At 36.6% G+C, this 15863-nt stretch overlaps 1 protein-coding gene across 2 annotated transcripts in view; it reads right to left on the bottom strand.

Annotated features, from left to right (window-relative positions):
- The window catches only part of VAV3 (vav guanine nucleotide exchange factor 3), a 154020-nt gene that overhangs the window by 71519 nt on the left and 66638 nt on the right, over positions 1 to 15863 (bottom strand). For both annotated transcript variants that reach the window (XM_062003205.1, XM_062003206.1), the window contains exons 11-15: positions 13668 to 13736; positions 11170 to 11256; positions 10619 to 10704; positions 10118 to 10250; positions 9715 to 9824 (exon numbers count right to left, since the gene is read on the bottom strand). In XM_062003205.1, coding sequence (XP_061859189.1) covers positions 9715 to 9824; positions 10118 to 10250; positions 10619 to 10704; positions 11170 to 11256; positions 13668 to 13736 — 485 coding nt within the window. The remainder of the gene's footprint in view (positions 1 to 9714; positions 9825 to 10117; positions 10251 to 10618; positions 10705 to 11169; positions 11257 to 13667; positions 13737 to 15863) is intronic.

Raw genomic sequence — 15863 nt, 5'->3', positions numbered from 1 at the left:
GAAAACTACTAAATTTTCAATCCCAAAACTCTTTCTTATCTCTCTACTAGATATGTAATTACTACAGAAGATGTATCCCGTGAGAATAAAGAAAAGGCTAAGAGATGGTCTACTACAGCTCCTTTCTCCTATCTACCCACAAGGAGAATGAGTTCATTATAGCCAGTCTTCATTTCCAGAAAAGACATTTCTGAAGATACAAAAAGTGGAGAAAAACATATTTCACAAATTTTAACATACTGAGTACATCTTGCCTTGGGTGTTTTGCCCTTCAGATGTTTCAGTATCAGTCTTACAGACTGTACAAACTTTTGTCTCTGGTTTGTTTTGCACAGACATATTACTGAGAGTCTGCTGGCTGGGAACAAATCTAACAAAAATATAATAAAGGGATAAAAATAAAGTATTATATTGCTTAGATTAATTAAATTCTTATAGTGAGTTTAAATTTTAAATAGGAAGTTAATGAAATGCAAATAACACTGTCTCTACTGAAAAAGAGCACACAAAAGAGAAGAGGTGGTGGTATAAAAATGTAAAGAGTAGAAGCAACTAGAATCTGCTGACTTTTGCTCTTGGTTGTGGGTGTCAGGCTCACAGCACAGCACTAGCAACAAGAAGGTACCCAGCAGCAGAGTGCACTGGAAGGCTACCATCTTGTGGCTTCCTTTTCTGCAAGGAGCTCAAGAAAAGAAACTTCAGAATATAGCACAACAAAATCCTCCTCCTCCTTTTGTTCTAAATCTATTTACTATTACCCTTTAATGCTACCAGATAGAAACTGTAAACCTGCCTGCAAGGTCCACTGCTGTCCCGCTAGTGCTGTATTTTGAGCGTCATTTTAGTTGCCTCCTTGGCAGCTTGCAGATTTACTTCAGCAATTAAGACCTGCACAAATTTGTCCCCTCCCTGGGTGGAGGCCTCTGAGAAGGTGTTGCTTAGATTTAATACAAGCATTTCAATTTACGTTGAAAAAATATTTCTCTGGAGTACTTACTTAACAACTCAACTTCACCTTCCCAGACTTCAAATGTTTTTAAACTTTTTATTTTTCTTAAACTAGAAAGAAAGATGTATTACAGGGGAAAAAAAAAAAATCTAACTGAAAAACATTTGGTTTTCCTCAGATACACACACACCACTTTTTCACCAGAAAAGGGACATAGTGCTTATTTGCAGGAGTGCAGTACATAAAGCACATAAAGAAAAATAAAGAACAAATGCATTGTAAAGAGACACGCAGAAGCAACCCTTTGAAGGCACATCAAGAAAGCTCTTTTCAAAAGTGTATTAGTTGCAAAATAAGTTAGGGTATCAACAAGGTTATTCTTCCTAGGAGACTGGTGATAAACCTCATAGATACCATTTAAGTCCAAAGATTGTCATAAACCAGTGGGACTGTCAACTTGGATAGAAGAGGAACCTTTTTTTTCCCTCAACAACAATCCCATGAGCCATGTTCTTTTGGGTAACCTGTAACAGTAGCAAGTGGCCAGATTTGGATGCTCCTGGGTTGAGAATAGGCTGTCAAGTCACAGGTTCACAGAATCATACAATGGTAGGAGTTAGAAGGCACCTTTAGAGATCATCTAGTTCAAACCCCTGCCAAAGCAGCTCCACCTACATCAGGTCACACAGGAACACGTCCAGGCCTGTTTTGAACACCTCCAGAGAAGACGACTCCTCACTCTCTCTGGGCAGCCTGTGCCAGAGCTCCCTCACCTTGACAGAATTGAAGAAATGCAATTTAAGCCAGTTTTTTAAACTGTTTTTTCCCCTATCAGTCTCTTCAGGAAATGTTATTCCTTCACAAAAAAATGCACAAATGGTTCGATTGTACGTACGTGTTTGCAAAATATCCCATCATCTTAAAAGTGTGTTATATTTGTAAGGGAGTAGCCATTTGATTGAAACTTGGCTTTAGATAATAGTAAATGTAAGCATGCCCACCTGTGAGCTCAGAGGCATAACAAATAAGCAGGTGCAAGAATATCAGATATGGAGTTTGCAGTGGACTGCAACTGTTTTAAGTATTAAAAGAAGAAATACTACAGGGAGCTCAGATAAAACTCAACACCTTGAACTCTCCTCAACTCTCAACCCCAAGGTAGACTTTTACATTTTAGAGTTGTTATTATTCTGCATTCCATGTTATGCTTATAATAATTTAAAATGCTCCATACAGAACTGTTCAGAATTATGGACACCCTGAGCATGAACTGCTGAAGAACATTTTCAAGTTTATGTGACATGAAACCTGATGCTGTATTCATGCAGTATAGCCTACAAAGGAAATAGCATAGGTTAATACCCGAGGACACTGAAAATTTTCATTCCAGTTTTACTAATATTTGATATCACTGTAGAAAAGGCATCAATAAACCTACATCTGCCGTAAGTATTTTTAAGTTACTAATTGCTAACAGAAATTATTTATTAAGACACCTTAAGTTATAAGGTTGGTGTCAAAATGACCTCCCTTTCAGAATTTTATGGAATTTAGAAGTTAGTCATGGAAGATTGGGAAGATCTAACTAGGTAATAAAATATAGCTAGCATTTGCCACATATTCAAGTGTTTTAAGCATTCACACGAATAGGAGGATCTAAGAAAAAGACGACCATACATGTTACTGGCAAACAATACAAAAAGCTTTCAGCTGAATCTCATATGAAGACTTCACACAAAGTTAGTCTCAAGAGATGTTCGACTCACTCCCTGCTCTCATATGCAGCAGTTTCTCTTGGAATCCTTTTCCATACAAAATAAAAAACCAAAAAAACCAGCCTTACACTTGCACTGTCCTTTCTTTCCACATGAAACATTTTGTCTCTGTGCGACTATCACCATTCAACTGATCACTTCATACAACCAGCTGTCATGTAAAGAAAAGGCCTTTGTATAATAAAAGAACAAAATAAAGATTCAGGCCACAAAGTCACAAATAAACAATGCTTTTTAAAATCTTGACAAGGATGTTATATTAGTTACTATAATAAAGGTGAAAAAGAAAACAGCACACTTCAGGGGTATCCCTCAGTAGAGGTGAGCAATGCCATTTCACGGAAGCATGATTTTCAGCATCTTCTCTACCTTTCCTTCTCAGGAGCAACGTTGATTACTTACAGCTAATTCATTTTTTCTGTCTCAACTAGGTTGTTGGATTTCAGAATCAACTTTGAAAATGCTATTTACTGAATTAATCAAACAATCAATTCTCCATATGCTAATACTCAAACATTCTGGTTTGTCACATCAAAGAGTCTCCATCAAGGAGACATGTTATATAATTAAATTAACCATATCACGAGTAAATTGTGCTTTTGATCAAGAACACACAACTTCTAAGACTTAGTTAGGAAATTTGCTTATTTGATCATATCATGAGTGGCTCTTTTGAGATCAAGAAATTATCTTGTTACCTTTTTTGAAACATACGGCATTGTTTCAAACAAGATAATGGCTTTCCTTTTTCCTGATCAGTCTACCTCCCTGTGAAAAGCACAGGAGATGGACTGCTTTGAACTTAACTATTCCTGTATAACATTTTTAAACACCACCTGACAGGAACAAAGCTCTGTCACACATCAGTATTTGTACATCAAAAGCATCAATACTTTATACACTTTCACGTTCTACTGGCTGAATCTTATTCATGAGAGTTCTACATCCTCAAAATCCAAATTTATGAAGTTGCTTGACCTGACAAGCTTTAAACATTTTATCATATATTTACACTTAATTGAAGACAAATGTCTATGTTTTGGAGTAAAAAAAAGTAAAAAAAGCACAGGATCCATACAGCCATAAACTTGTTGATTGGTAGACAAATGCCTAAACCTGCTCTGAAAAAAAAAAGCAACATCAGTTTACAGGGAGAAACTACAGCATCTGCTCATACAGCCAAAGCATAAAAACAAACATGTAATGCAGCGTTCCATGTTTAGAGACTGAAAAACCCAAACACGCATAAAAATTCCCAATATTAAGAAGTTGGTACATTATTTTTATGACCTGGTATCTCTACAAATGCCTTTCACCGAATTTTAAGAAATTCTTCTTCATTTCCATAGAAGTACACCTCACATGTTGTAAGGTAAGCTGTAAAAACATAAGGGCTGAGAAATCTTTGATTTCAGTGAACCAAAAAACATAATAACAAAGTATAGTTATCATCTTGAAGTGTTTACGTGATGTTTTCATAAATTCTGTTTTGCTTTCAACACTCTCCTTACACTGAGCTCTTCATCATATGCAGAACCCTCACACAGCTCTTGCTGTGTCTACAATCGTCTAAAGAAATCACATAACTATGAATACATTGTGAATGGTTGCTTATAACCCTGAAAAACATTTAATCAAAAAACAACTGGAGTCAAAGCAGAGAACAGGCAACCATAACTCTTTGGCAGACAGGAACCTGGCATTCATTTTTGCGGTATTGAAATATTTATACTGATGGAAAAGCCCAGGCAGACACATTTGTTTATTGTTTTGGTAACCTATGTGAGGTTGGTATAAGTGAAACACCTTTGCAGGCAATTTGAAAAATGCAGCAGATATCTAAGGCTTTTAAAGTGCTTTGAGATAAGAAAGCTTTAATTTAATATGTCAGTGTTCAATATGTCAGAGCTCAAATATTCTCTCAGAAGAAATCTTAATGCATATATATTATTAACACATCAAGAGATCTATTTGAGCTGAATCTGACCAATATTATTAGTCACAGAATGCAAACCAAATTTGAAAATAGGTATGATAATAGGTAAGAGCACACTTTTCACCTACCTTGCTGCTTCTCCCAGCTTTCTTAAAAATTTAGGAAACCAGTGAGCTCTATCTACACTTTCTGTAGCTTGCCCAATCTGAAATGTTGTGCTCACACTTATCAGGTTTCAGAATTAATCAATCTCAGGATTATTTCCTTACACTCAGATGATGTGTTCTGCATCCCTTGAGTTACAGGGTGTGAATTTATGTCTAACTGAAATGGTAATTTTTCAGAAACAGAGTGTACGTGAGCTGCCACACAAACTCTGTAGTGACCTAAAACTTAAACACACTGTAATTAAAACTAAAACCACTCATTTTTTTTGAGGGCCATGCAGCTTTCATGTCTGAAACTTCTTTTATTTGGATATTAAAACAACCCAGATTAATTAACTCCATGCAATTAATATACACCCTAATCACTATAATGATCATGTGTTTCCCATTGATTTTTCAGGCATCACTAATTATGCATGACATTAACATTGCAATTCCAGTAACAATGTCAAAGTAGAAGCTACAGTCACAGTAATTCTGAAATTTTAACTAAGTACACTAAATAAAAGGCCTGTTCCTTTGCCTGCAAGATGTTTCCACCTGCTTCTCAGTTTGTGAAAGACTTATTGAGTAAAGCCTAATTAAAAGGCTTGTTGCAACACTGTTGCATGAGAGATATATTGGTGAAGCTCGAAAGTCAGCAACACTAACCTCAAGCTGATGAGACCCTGAGCACCCTAAGCCCTGCAGGAGACTGAACCAGGCAACCTCCACACATTCCTTCCAACCCAAATTCTGCCATGCTTATATTTTAAACTGCATTTCTGTGTACTACGTCCCTATCTAGGAATACATACCGAAGCCAAGTTTGCTGATGGCCATTTTTAGAGTGGATTGAGCAGAATTGAGAAACCAAAGATGTAATTAAATTAGCAAACTAGGCATCATGATATTTCATGCCATATTACACTAATGGATTCAGATATTAAGCCATTGGGAAAATATATTACTTGGCCTTTCATGAAAAGGTCTCTGCTGTTGTGAGGAAGACAACACACACCTAGTCCATGCTCTGATGTAATCAAACAACAAGCTACACACAGAAATACTTACCAGATAGAAGCAAATATTTAGTGTCAACATGAGACAGCTGTAGTAACAACCAACATATTTCAGTATTTATTCTATCATCTCATAATGAAATGAAAGAATTAAATTCATCACAGCAATGATGAAAAAAGCAGTTGCTGCATAGTAAGAAATTACGCCTGACAATTAGACAGCTAAGTAGTTCCCAAGTAATATAACTGAGGTATGTACACATACAATACAGGAGGATACGTTCAGCTTTCAAGGTGTTTTATTTCTTTAAATAAAGAATGGTTAGCACAATGTCATTGACATTTATATTAGTCAACTATTTTTAAAATAAGCAAAGCATCTGAGGGAGAGCTTTCTAAGGGACAAAAACACCAACCAGTACTCCTGCCTTTTAGTGTCATCTGAATAACAAAAGTATCAAATATTTTATATAATTTGTAGGTATGAGACATTACATATTTACTCACATTCTCCTGGTTGTTTTTAACACAGGAGAAAAGAATTTAGACAGCATATGCAACTAGAAAATCTAACAAAATTGTGTCTCTCACAATCCGTTTTTGAGGGGTTTAATGGCTTAGTTACAGCAAATAAACCACGCTCTTTATCACATTGCTGACAAACTTTCACTTAATACATGATGTCTCTAATTTGGCTGAGTAATTGGGTGCAGTAATTTGTCTGTACACTTTTACTAATATTATCTTGGATATGGAATGACTTTGCATTTAAACCAATGCTATTTGACATGCTAGATTAAATTTAAACATTCCATGTCTCGTAAATTCTTTGTAGCACTATCTTTTAATGGCACTTATTTACCCATAGAGCTATAGGCTCATCCATTACTATGAACAGAGTTCCAAGAACAAAATAGTAACTGCTCTAATCAACCACTCTGTTGAGCACCTCATCTATTCTGAGGAGATAGGCAGTTACATATTCCCTGTGCAAGGAGGGAACAGGCATACTAAGGGATAGCTCAACCATTTGATGACTGCTGTTCCATCATCCTCCACTGCTGTCCGATAGCTTTATAAAAATCTCTTGAATTCTTCTGATGTATTAATCCAACCAAAGTTTCAATGCAATGTTAACTATGTTGCCCCAGTGATCTACTTGATTTTACTGTCACCTAGAAAATCCAGTGCTTCCAAATAAGCAGCAATTTTGGCAGCTGTACAATAAATATGGGGGTTGTTTTAAAATGAGGGCAGAGGTGACCTGGCCTCAACTGTGGAGATTCCACCCTTCCTTCCTGTAAAGATTTTCCATATCAAGCTGTCTAATATATTACTGTTTCCCAAACCTAAACCAAGTCAGGCCAGCAAAACAGTGTTCTCTTCTATTTCTAAGCTTCTCAAATGGAGACTAATTCTCATCTCAATCATACCAGCATCTCAACAACAGGTGCCTTTTCAGCATTGTAACTGGCACCACTGTTGTTCATACATTGGCATAAACATTTAAGCTCCTAAAAATTAAAAATCCCAGTCTATCTAATACAGTTATGCCAATAAAAATGTTCTAGTGGCAAAAAGGTTAATCTTTAATTTAAAAATAATAAGAGATATTCTAATTTGTTGTTCTCTTCTTATGCTCTTAAATTTACAGACATGACTTCATACAAAATGCTATCCCAAAGGCAACAAAACTGCATTGAAATTTCTGTCTGGAACTCAGTAAACAACATCATTTCTGATAATAAAAAAAACAATGTAATTCACCCCCTTCAACTGTGATGTTTTTGCAGTCTCAGTTAAATTTTTAAGTAATGAGAAGTATTTTGCCCATAGAAGTAGCAATTATAATTGAGTAAGATGAATGAGAGCATAATTTCAATCACAGCTATACAGAGTATAGAACAGATAACCTACACATTAAGCAATGAGGCCCCTGAAAACAACAAATCAACCCAACCAATTGTTCAAAACACTTGGCTTAGTTTATTACCAAATAATTAACATAATAGTATATTAATATAATTATGAAGTCCAATTCAATGCAACGGAGTTGGAGGAAGGTATAAAAACCTCAGAAAGCATAAAAGCTCCCCATTGTTTTCAGTCCTAGTAGTTATAAATAAGGTAGTAAAAAGCATTGCCCAACGCAAAGAATGCCACTATGTGATGCTGCACCTCAGCATCCTGACCTGCAGCAGCCCTGATGCTCCAGTTCCCATGCCTCTGCATTGTCGCATTTAGTCACGGAATCGGTTAAGACAGATATGTGGGGTTAAGACAAAGACCTGACATCACCACTGATTTTACAATGATCCACTCCATCTGCCCAAGGGGAAAAGAAGAGCACTTGGGCTGGTCAGCCCTTCAGGTCTCATTTGTTCTGCTCACATAGGGCACCTAGCAGAAGTGAACCATTGCTCACAAAGGCACTCATGAGCAGCCTCCAGCACTGCCTGGTGCCTGTTGCTTCCTAAGGACATGCAGCTGCACTCACTCACCACACAGGGCAAGGGGGAGCACAGTCCTGCACACAATCATAAAAATGCTTAGGAAGAACCAAGGGAAAAACAACTGTCTTACTGCTCTCCTTAGCTCCTTGACTGACTTGTGTTTTATTTGATTGAGATTTTCTGTGCACTGCACCAGGACCCCTGAAGAGTGATCAATAGCAATAATGCTATAGCTGATAAGTCTGAGTTTCTCATGCTTTTCATACACATTGTAGCTATGTTTAAGTACATATCAATAATGTCATTACAGAAAGTGCAGCAGGGAAAGCATTTCTATGTAAAAAGTATTCAGCTTTCTGCACATTAAGAAATATCTCCTCCCATTCCCCACTATGCTACCCACAATTTTTTGCTAAAACATATACTATTTTTGTCTTCAGTAAAAATCAGTAAGATGGGAACCCTAGTCAGCAGGCCTTGTAATGTCTGTCCAGCCCAGCCTATCCTCCTTTATTTTTTCAGTTATATCATTAGCACTCCTCATACTGCTGTTTTTGAATACATATGTAGTTTATGAGCAAGTGTCACTCATATCAGCTTGTAATAGCCTTTTTCCTGAATCCACGTACCTTTACTATCACATCCAAAACCATCTTTATTAATGCTGTCTCTCTGTTTTCAGTGGGAGTATCACACTCCCCCGATGCTTTTCACCATAAAACAAGCATCGCCTTGTCATCCGATTCCCTTGTTCACAAGTTTTAAATTTAATCAGAAGACCTGATGTGTCAATAATCATGTTTGTCTTTCCAACAAGAATCAGAAAAGGAAATAAAGCTTATGCTGCATAACAATAATGTAATCTGCAGTGCTGCCTCTCAATAGCTTACTTTTCAGAAAATCTAAAGCAATCTCTTCTTTTAGTTGAAAACATAGAAAGGAAATGAGCCTTCTGATTTTTTTGAATTTAATAAGCCAAGCAACTGAATCCAAATACTGAAGAATAAATTAGTTTAAAGCAACTAGGAAAGATGCCAGGATCCCATCTCAAACCATCATGACCTTTCAAAAAATATATTTCAATTAATCAAAATAAAAATGAGAGGGGAAAAAAGGTCACTATTACATTAGGTATTTATTGCTAAAATTATTAATATTTCCCCCTGGTTGCTTAAGTCAGTATTACGGAAACGGTCTTAGCAGCAAATTTGGGAAGTAAGACATAGCCTAGAGTGCCCTCTTTCTGTTCCAAGAGGAGTTTCACAGAAATACTCTTCATGAAGTTAGTAGTTGTTTCTCAGAAAGTCAGAAAAAATAGCTAACTAGGCTGTATTAAAAAAAAAAATCTGAACATGAAAGAAGTTCAGCATCATTTAAACAATATCCTTACACTCGTGATAAACACGAGTCTGCCTTAATAAAAACATACTTACAGAGCCATCTGAAATTGTTCAAGCCATTTTTTCTTCAAGTCTTTCGTTTTGCAGTATACTTCTAAACCATTTTGTCCTTGGATATGAATGAGGTAGAAGCCATAGGACCACTGCGTAAAAAGATAGATAAATATAAAGGTCAACAACTAGGGGGGCAGGGAGCACAGGGGAAGGAAACATTTTTTATGTTCCTTAATTCCCTTATTTTGGAACAGAACATCACATTATTGTGTTCACTTAAATGCTTTAATGACATGAAAATAAAGCTGAAATCCCTACATATGCACTTCAGCTTACATTTAAAACAAAGCTCGGTAAACAAATTGTATGTACATTCTTAACTCCTTCAAAATGTTTCAAACTGCTGCTGAAATACACAAATTAACTAGCAACAAATATTTACCTTCTTATTTTCTTTATCAGTAGTGGGGTTATTTGTAATTTTGTATTTCTGGAGATCTATTATTTCCTTCATTTCATAATTATCACCCCTCCGTTTGCAAACAATCACAGCTAGATCAAACAAGAAGATATGCCTATGAAAATACAATATAACAACAGTTAAAAACACTCCAAAAAGCCAATGCTCACAGTTTTATTTCACACAGCATTGTCTATGGCACTTGACATTTTAAGGATGAACTACTGAATAATCAAACAAAAAGCACCGGAAGTACTTTTGTTATAGATTTACTACCTGCAGGGGATTTAGGTGATCTCAGATGATAACATAATAGCTACCTTGCCATGAATAACTTAGCAAATTCACTTGGTAAACAGCACATAGGTTCTGTGAATATAGTGAAATGCAAAGTACTCTCAAGAATCACTGAGCTGATCTCTAATTTAAAGAGAATTTCTTTACAGGTGTTTTAATAGTGAACCCCAGAAGCCATGCCTTCACCTGTCTTGCCTTGCACGTTTGTCTAACGTAGTTATCCTTATTTCTCCATCACCTTGAGGTCTTCCATACTGTAAGAGGGAATGATTCTGTAAGAAAAGCAAGATGTGTGAGTCAACACCCGCAAAGTGCCAGGATGATACCACATTCAAGTGTTACATCACTCCTTTTACTTCAAAAAAATGACTTTTCAGGCATAAAAACATCTTCTTCTCACTACCATCTTACCTTTTAAAAAGAAAAAAAAAAAAAAAAAAAAATCAGTCCATTCCATTGTCTTCAAATGAGATTTTTTTCCCATTACAGAAACACTCAAGTTACTGCACAAATACAGACCTTTACCTATGCAAACATATTTAACTATACAGACTCCTAAAATAGCAGATTTCTACACTTAAATACTCACGTTGTTCTAAACCAAGCAAAGCATACTTATACTTGATATGTTATGAAGAGTGCTATAATGTCATATGAAATAGGGAAAAGATACTTCTATCAATACATTTGATCAAAATTCAGTTTAAGACTGTATATAAATAAAAAATATCACATACCAAGTTCTCTATTGACAGTTGAAACTGTCTGATTTCACGGAGTGTTTCATTATCTCTCTTCACTTCATTTACATATTGAGCCAAGTCCTAGAGCATCAACAGAAAGAGTAAAAAACCTTTTCTGTAAACAGACCACTTAAATACATTATTTTGGCAAACTTATTCCTCATTCTGTCTTAGACTTATCTGCATATTTAGTTACTTTCTAAGGCTGTCTTTATGTTCAAGAATTACCAATATGTATGCCTAAATGAAGACAGAAAAAAAGCCTCTGCACATCTTCAATGCGATTCACATCTTTCTTCAGCATATCTGCTGAAACAAAAATTCAGCAGCAAGAGGGAAACACAATGAATTGTGAAAGAAGGCTGATTTTTGTCTGAATTGTGGTAGTATCCTTTTTTTGACATTAAAGATGGAAATGTAGTTGATACAGCACACTGCCTATGAAGTAGTCAACAACATCCAAGAGAGAAGGGAAATAGAGCATTTAGTAGAAAATTCATGTAAGGTGATTTAAAGTGTAAGGTGTAACTAAGCCTGGGAGCTTATTAGGAGAGAAGCAGCTAATGCCCTCAGTAGGAGGACCTTACTCTTCCTGTTGCACAGAAGACTTCAAAGGAGTTTTTAACAGTATATACTACCTGAAGTTGCAGGTTGAGATCATTATTGTCCCCCTTTATCAGAACACGTACTGTACACATTTCAGTAAAACCTTTAAAATGCTCTGAAACATGCTTGAGTAACCGTGACAATTTGCTGGGGCTTCTCTGTTTATGGCTACAGATGAGGAGTTAGCAGAGTGGTAATTGTTAAGGTCAGGGTTGCTGTGAGCAGCAGTTGGAAAAGGCATTCTGATCTTCACAACTTCTTTTTACAGTACCCTTTCAACACAGTCACAAATTTGGAGGGTAGGAAAATGATATGTTTTCACTCTAAGATGTTTTCAGTCAGAATCTAAGGGCAGCTGTAATTATTATGCTATCTTTCCAAATGAATCTATGCCACATACATTCACATCAGCCTTTAAAGAGTTCATGGAGAGATTAAATAACCTCTTTTTTTGATGCTGAAAGAATTCTGACAGCATAATCCTTCCTAGAACTGTCTTAGGGGGGCAGTACCACTTTGCTGCAGTTTTTATAAAGATATTTTATTTTTAAGCACACACAACAGGGTTTTTTGAAGCAACATAATGATGCTGCACAGTTTCTTCCAGTATGTTGGCAGGGACTATTGTAAGAGAATTCAGTAAGTCAGGAGGGAAACAATGCTCATACCTCAGGGGTTTTGTAGGGTGAGGTGGGTTTTGGGGTTTTTTAATTAGCTGGTTATATCCTAGAAGCCAGTACATAACTGTCACAGCCACTCTGGCAGGATATTTCTCAATTGGTCTTTTAGCCACCAAAAACAATGAAGCAAGCCAGCAAACAGTAAAGAAAAATAAAAAAGAAAAGTAAAACAGGATGGGAGGGCAAAGAGTCAAACTCAGGGTTATGTTCCCAGCCCATTAGCAGCAGCCCATGGCTTGCCACTATATGGAAGCAATGACACTGTCACCCCTTTTCAGGCATCTCTCCATGGGAGATGATCATGGTGGATCTTCTCTGCACTCACTTCACAGAAACAGATGACAACAAAAGGGAGGCAAAGTTCTCATTTTTGAGCTGGTCTGCACTCCAGGCAATCAAGACATGAGACAGCTGTGGGACTCAAAACTAACTTAGTCAAACTACAGCACCTTCTGCAGACCATACAGATAACAACAGGAGATACGACCTACATCACGTTGGTTTTTTTCTCCACCAACTGTAGGAAAAAAAAAAAACAGTTTCCAACACATTCATGTCTCAACTCATATCATGGAGCCAACTGAAGCAAACTGTTGCTTCATTTCTGAAGCTGTGCAGAGCAACAGGTAACATATTACCTTATACGTAATATAAGCACAGCTATCTAAAAAGCATTTGTTCATATCACTTGCAGGTGTATGTACAGCAAGAGCTACTCTACCTCCAGAACGACAACACTGTCTTCACAGGTTAAGCCACAGAGATCATATTAAGATTACAGGAAATAAAAGGTCTTGTAAAGAAAGAGAACTGTCTTTATCTCACTGGGAAACTATTGACCTTGATTAAAATTGACTTACAGACATAAAAATGTTTCTAAATTTTGGAAGCGAGACCAACATTATTAAAGCACCTGTTTTTATCTCCTCAGATGTCAGTGAAATGATATAGAAGGAAACCAAGATAAGGAAGTTCCATTTCATAAAGCCTCCTCTCCAGAAAAAAACCCACTCAACTTGTTTCATCAACTTGAGCAAAGCCCTCAACCATGTATATACATGCCCTGACACACAAAGCTCACAGTAATCTGTTAAAACATGTTTGATCTGTTGTGAAGAACATTACTTCCTCCAGGAAATATAGTTCTAAAGCCACCATTTTAACTGCCAAAGAAGACATAGAGACTGCATTGCCATGAATACTTGCCTTCATTGCATCAAGTGCCAGTTTAAGATTTGCCTTCTCCATGGGATCAGTAGTGTGCTTTACCAGCTCCTGTGGACACAGCAGTTCAAACTTTTCACTCACTGGCAGTTTATAAATTTAAGTTGTCATTACTCATCACCACCCTCCAAAAAAGAAATCAAAACCAGAAAACACCACATTTTCATGCTCATAGTTAGCAGCCTATAACTGAGGGGGGACTACTGCAAACAGATAATTGGCAGGTGTTTAAGAATGATTGTTGTATAGCCTAAACACAGACTGTAGGTGATAACAAACCATAATTAAAAGCTAGTTTGGCCTGTCTAGAACTTAAAAAACTTGCCAAAATACATCATTACTGTATATGTGAGCTGAAAGCACAGGTAAAGACTTGAGTTCATTTGTATGTTACTATACAGTCTATCATGCCATTCCTAAGTATGTTCTTGTCTGCAGTGAGGGATGTATGCTAGCGGTAAAATCTCAGCTAAACTGTGCACTGCTTAAATAGAAGCCCCTGACTCATTATGCTGTCCTGGTTTTGGCTGGGATAGAGTCAATTTTCTCCCCAATAGCTGGTACGGGGCCATGTTTCTGGATTTGTGCTGAAAACAGTGTTGCTAATCCAGGCGTGTTTGGTTATTGCTGAGCAGTGCTTGCACAGTGCCAAGGCCTTTTCTGCTCCTCACCCTGTCCTGGGGGTGCACAAGAAGCTGGGAGGGAACATGGCCAGGACAAGTGACTGGAACCAGCCAAAGGTCTATTCCAGATGATAAGATGTGATAGCTAGTATATAAACTGGGGGAGCTGGCAGGAGAGGCAGATCACCACTCGGGCATTGGTGGTGAGCAACTGCATTGTGCATCACCTGGTTTTGTCGGTTTTCCCTAGGGCTTTAGTTCTCTCTTTGTGACATTTATTTTCATTAGTATTACTGCTGTTATTATTATATTTTGTTTCATTTTATTAACTGTTATTATCTAAAGTTACAAGGGTTTCCTCACCTGCCCCAATCACCTCCACGTCCCACAGCAGTGGTGCAAGTAACTGTAAGGTGCACAGTTGCTGCCTGGGGTTAAACTACAATACAGACCTAATACAGAATACATATTTTTATTAAATGTAAATGCCTGAACAACTTTTTTAGCCACTCTCATGTGGAATACAAAGGGGCTTTTTTGGACTTCATGAAGCAAAAAAGTAACCTCTTGGGGAAACAGCTTATTTCTTCTTTATAATTTGGAAAAGAATTATACATCTCAGCTAACATAATAACTAGCTAAAACCAAAGGAAATGAAAGTATTCATATTTCATATTACAATTCAAACAACTTGCTGGATTTTTTTTCTTTCAAATTCTACAAAATATTTTTCTTGTACCATGTATAGTGTCACACAAGGTACACCAGCTATTCATAATATACAGGTTGATTATAGAATCGTGATTCAGGTTTAAATTTTTTTTTTAAAGGCAGTTTATACCATTCATTTTGAGTTTTTTCCAAATTTCCCTGGATCAAAATATTGATGACTCATTTACAGAAGTATTTGAAAACTTTTAATATTACAGAATGTATGCTGCTCTGTAGAGTTAAAATTATGCTTCACATACAAGTAGTATTTCTTTTTAAAATGACATTTTACAAGCATCAGCAGGGTTGACACTCTAATACAGTAATATATTTCTTTGCAGCTGAACTAATGAGTCTCCTGGCACAGCTATCAAATTAAATTTATAAGACTCTCCACCCTTATTACAGGACTAACTGCAAAAGCTAATGCTTTGTGGGTTATAACAAGAAGCATTTCAAAATAAATATGGTTTTACTGCAATTTATGACAGCAAAGCAGCATCTTAAAAGTATGCTGTAAGTATGGTCCAGCTTCCTCTTTTTGGGGTAACAGCTCACATACCATGATTTTTATTTGGTACTACTAACCGCTTCAAACACTCCAAGAATGAAAGGTACAGATACTGAGGAAACCATTCTGGTTTATCCCTTCTTTTCCCCAGATATGCTTCAGCTCTGAGGAACAATCTCTGTAAGAAAACCCATGCTTGACTGGATTTTATTTTGTAAGAAATCAGCCTCAAATCTATGGAAATGTCAACCACTTCCCTTTGATAAAGACCTTCTCAGATCTCATTCTTACAATCCACTGATAATACATCATAGTTTTGCTCTCAGCCCTCTG

Source organism: Colius striatus, chromosome 10 (assembly GCF_028858725.1).
Source record: "Colius striatus isolate bColStr4 chromosome 10, bColStr4.1.hap1, whole genome shotgun sequence".
Classification (NCBI taxonomy): domain Eukaryota; kingdom Metazoa; phylum Chordata; class Aves; order Coliiformes; family Coliidae; genus Colius; species Colius striatus.
Note: the sequence above shows the minus strand (reverse complement) of the source record. Positions and strands in the feature narration are given on the sequence as shown.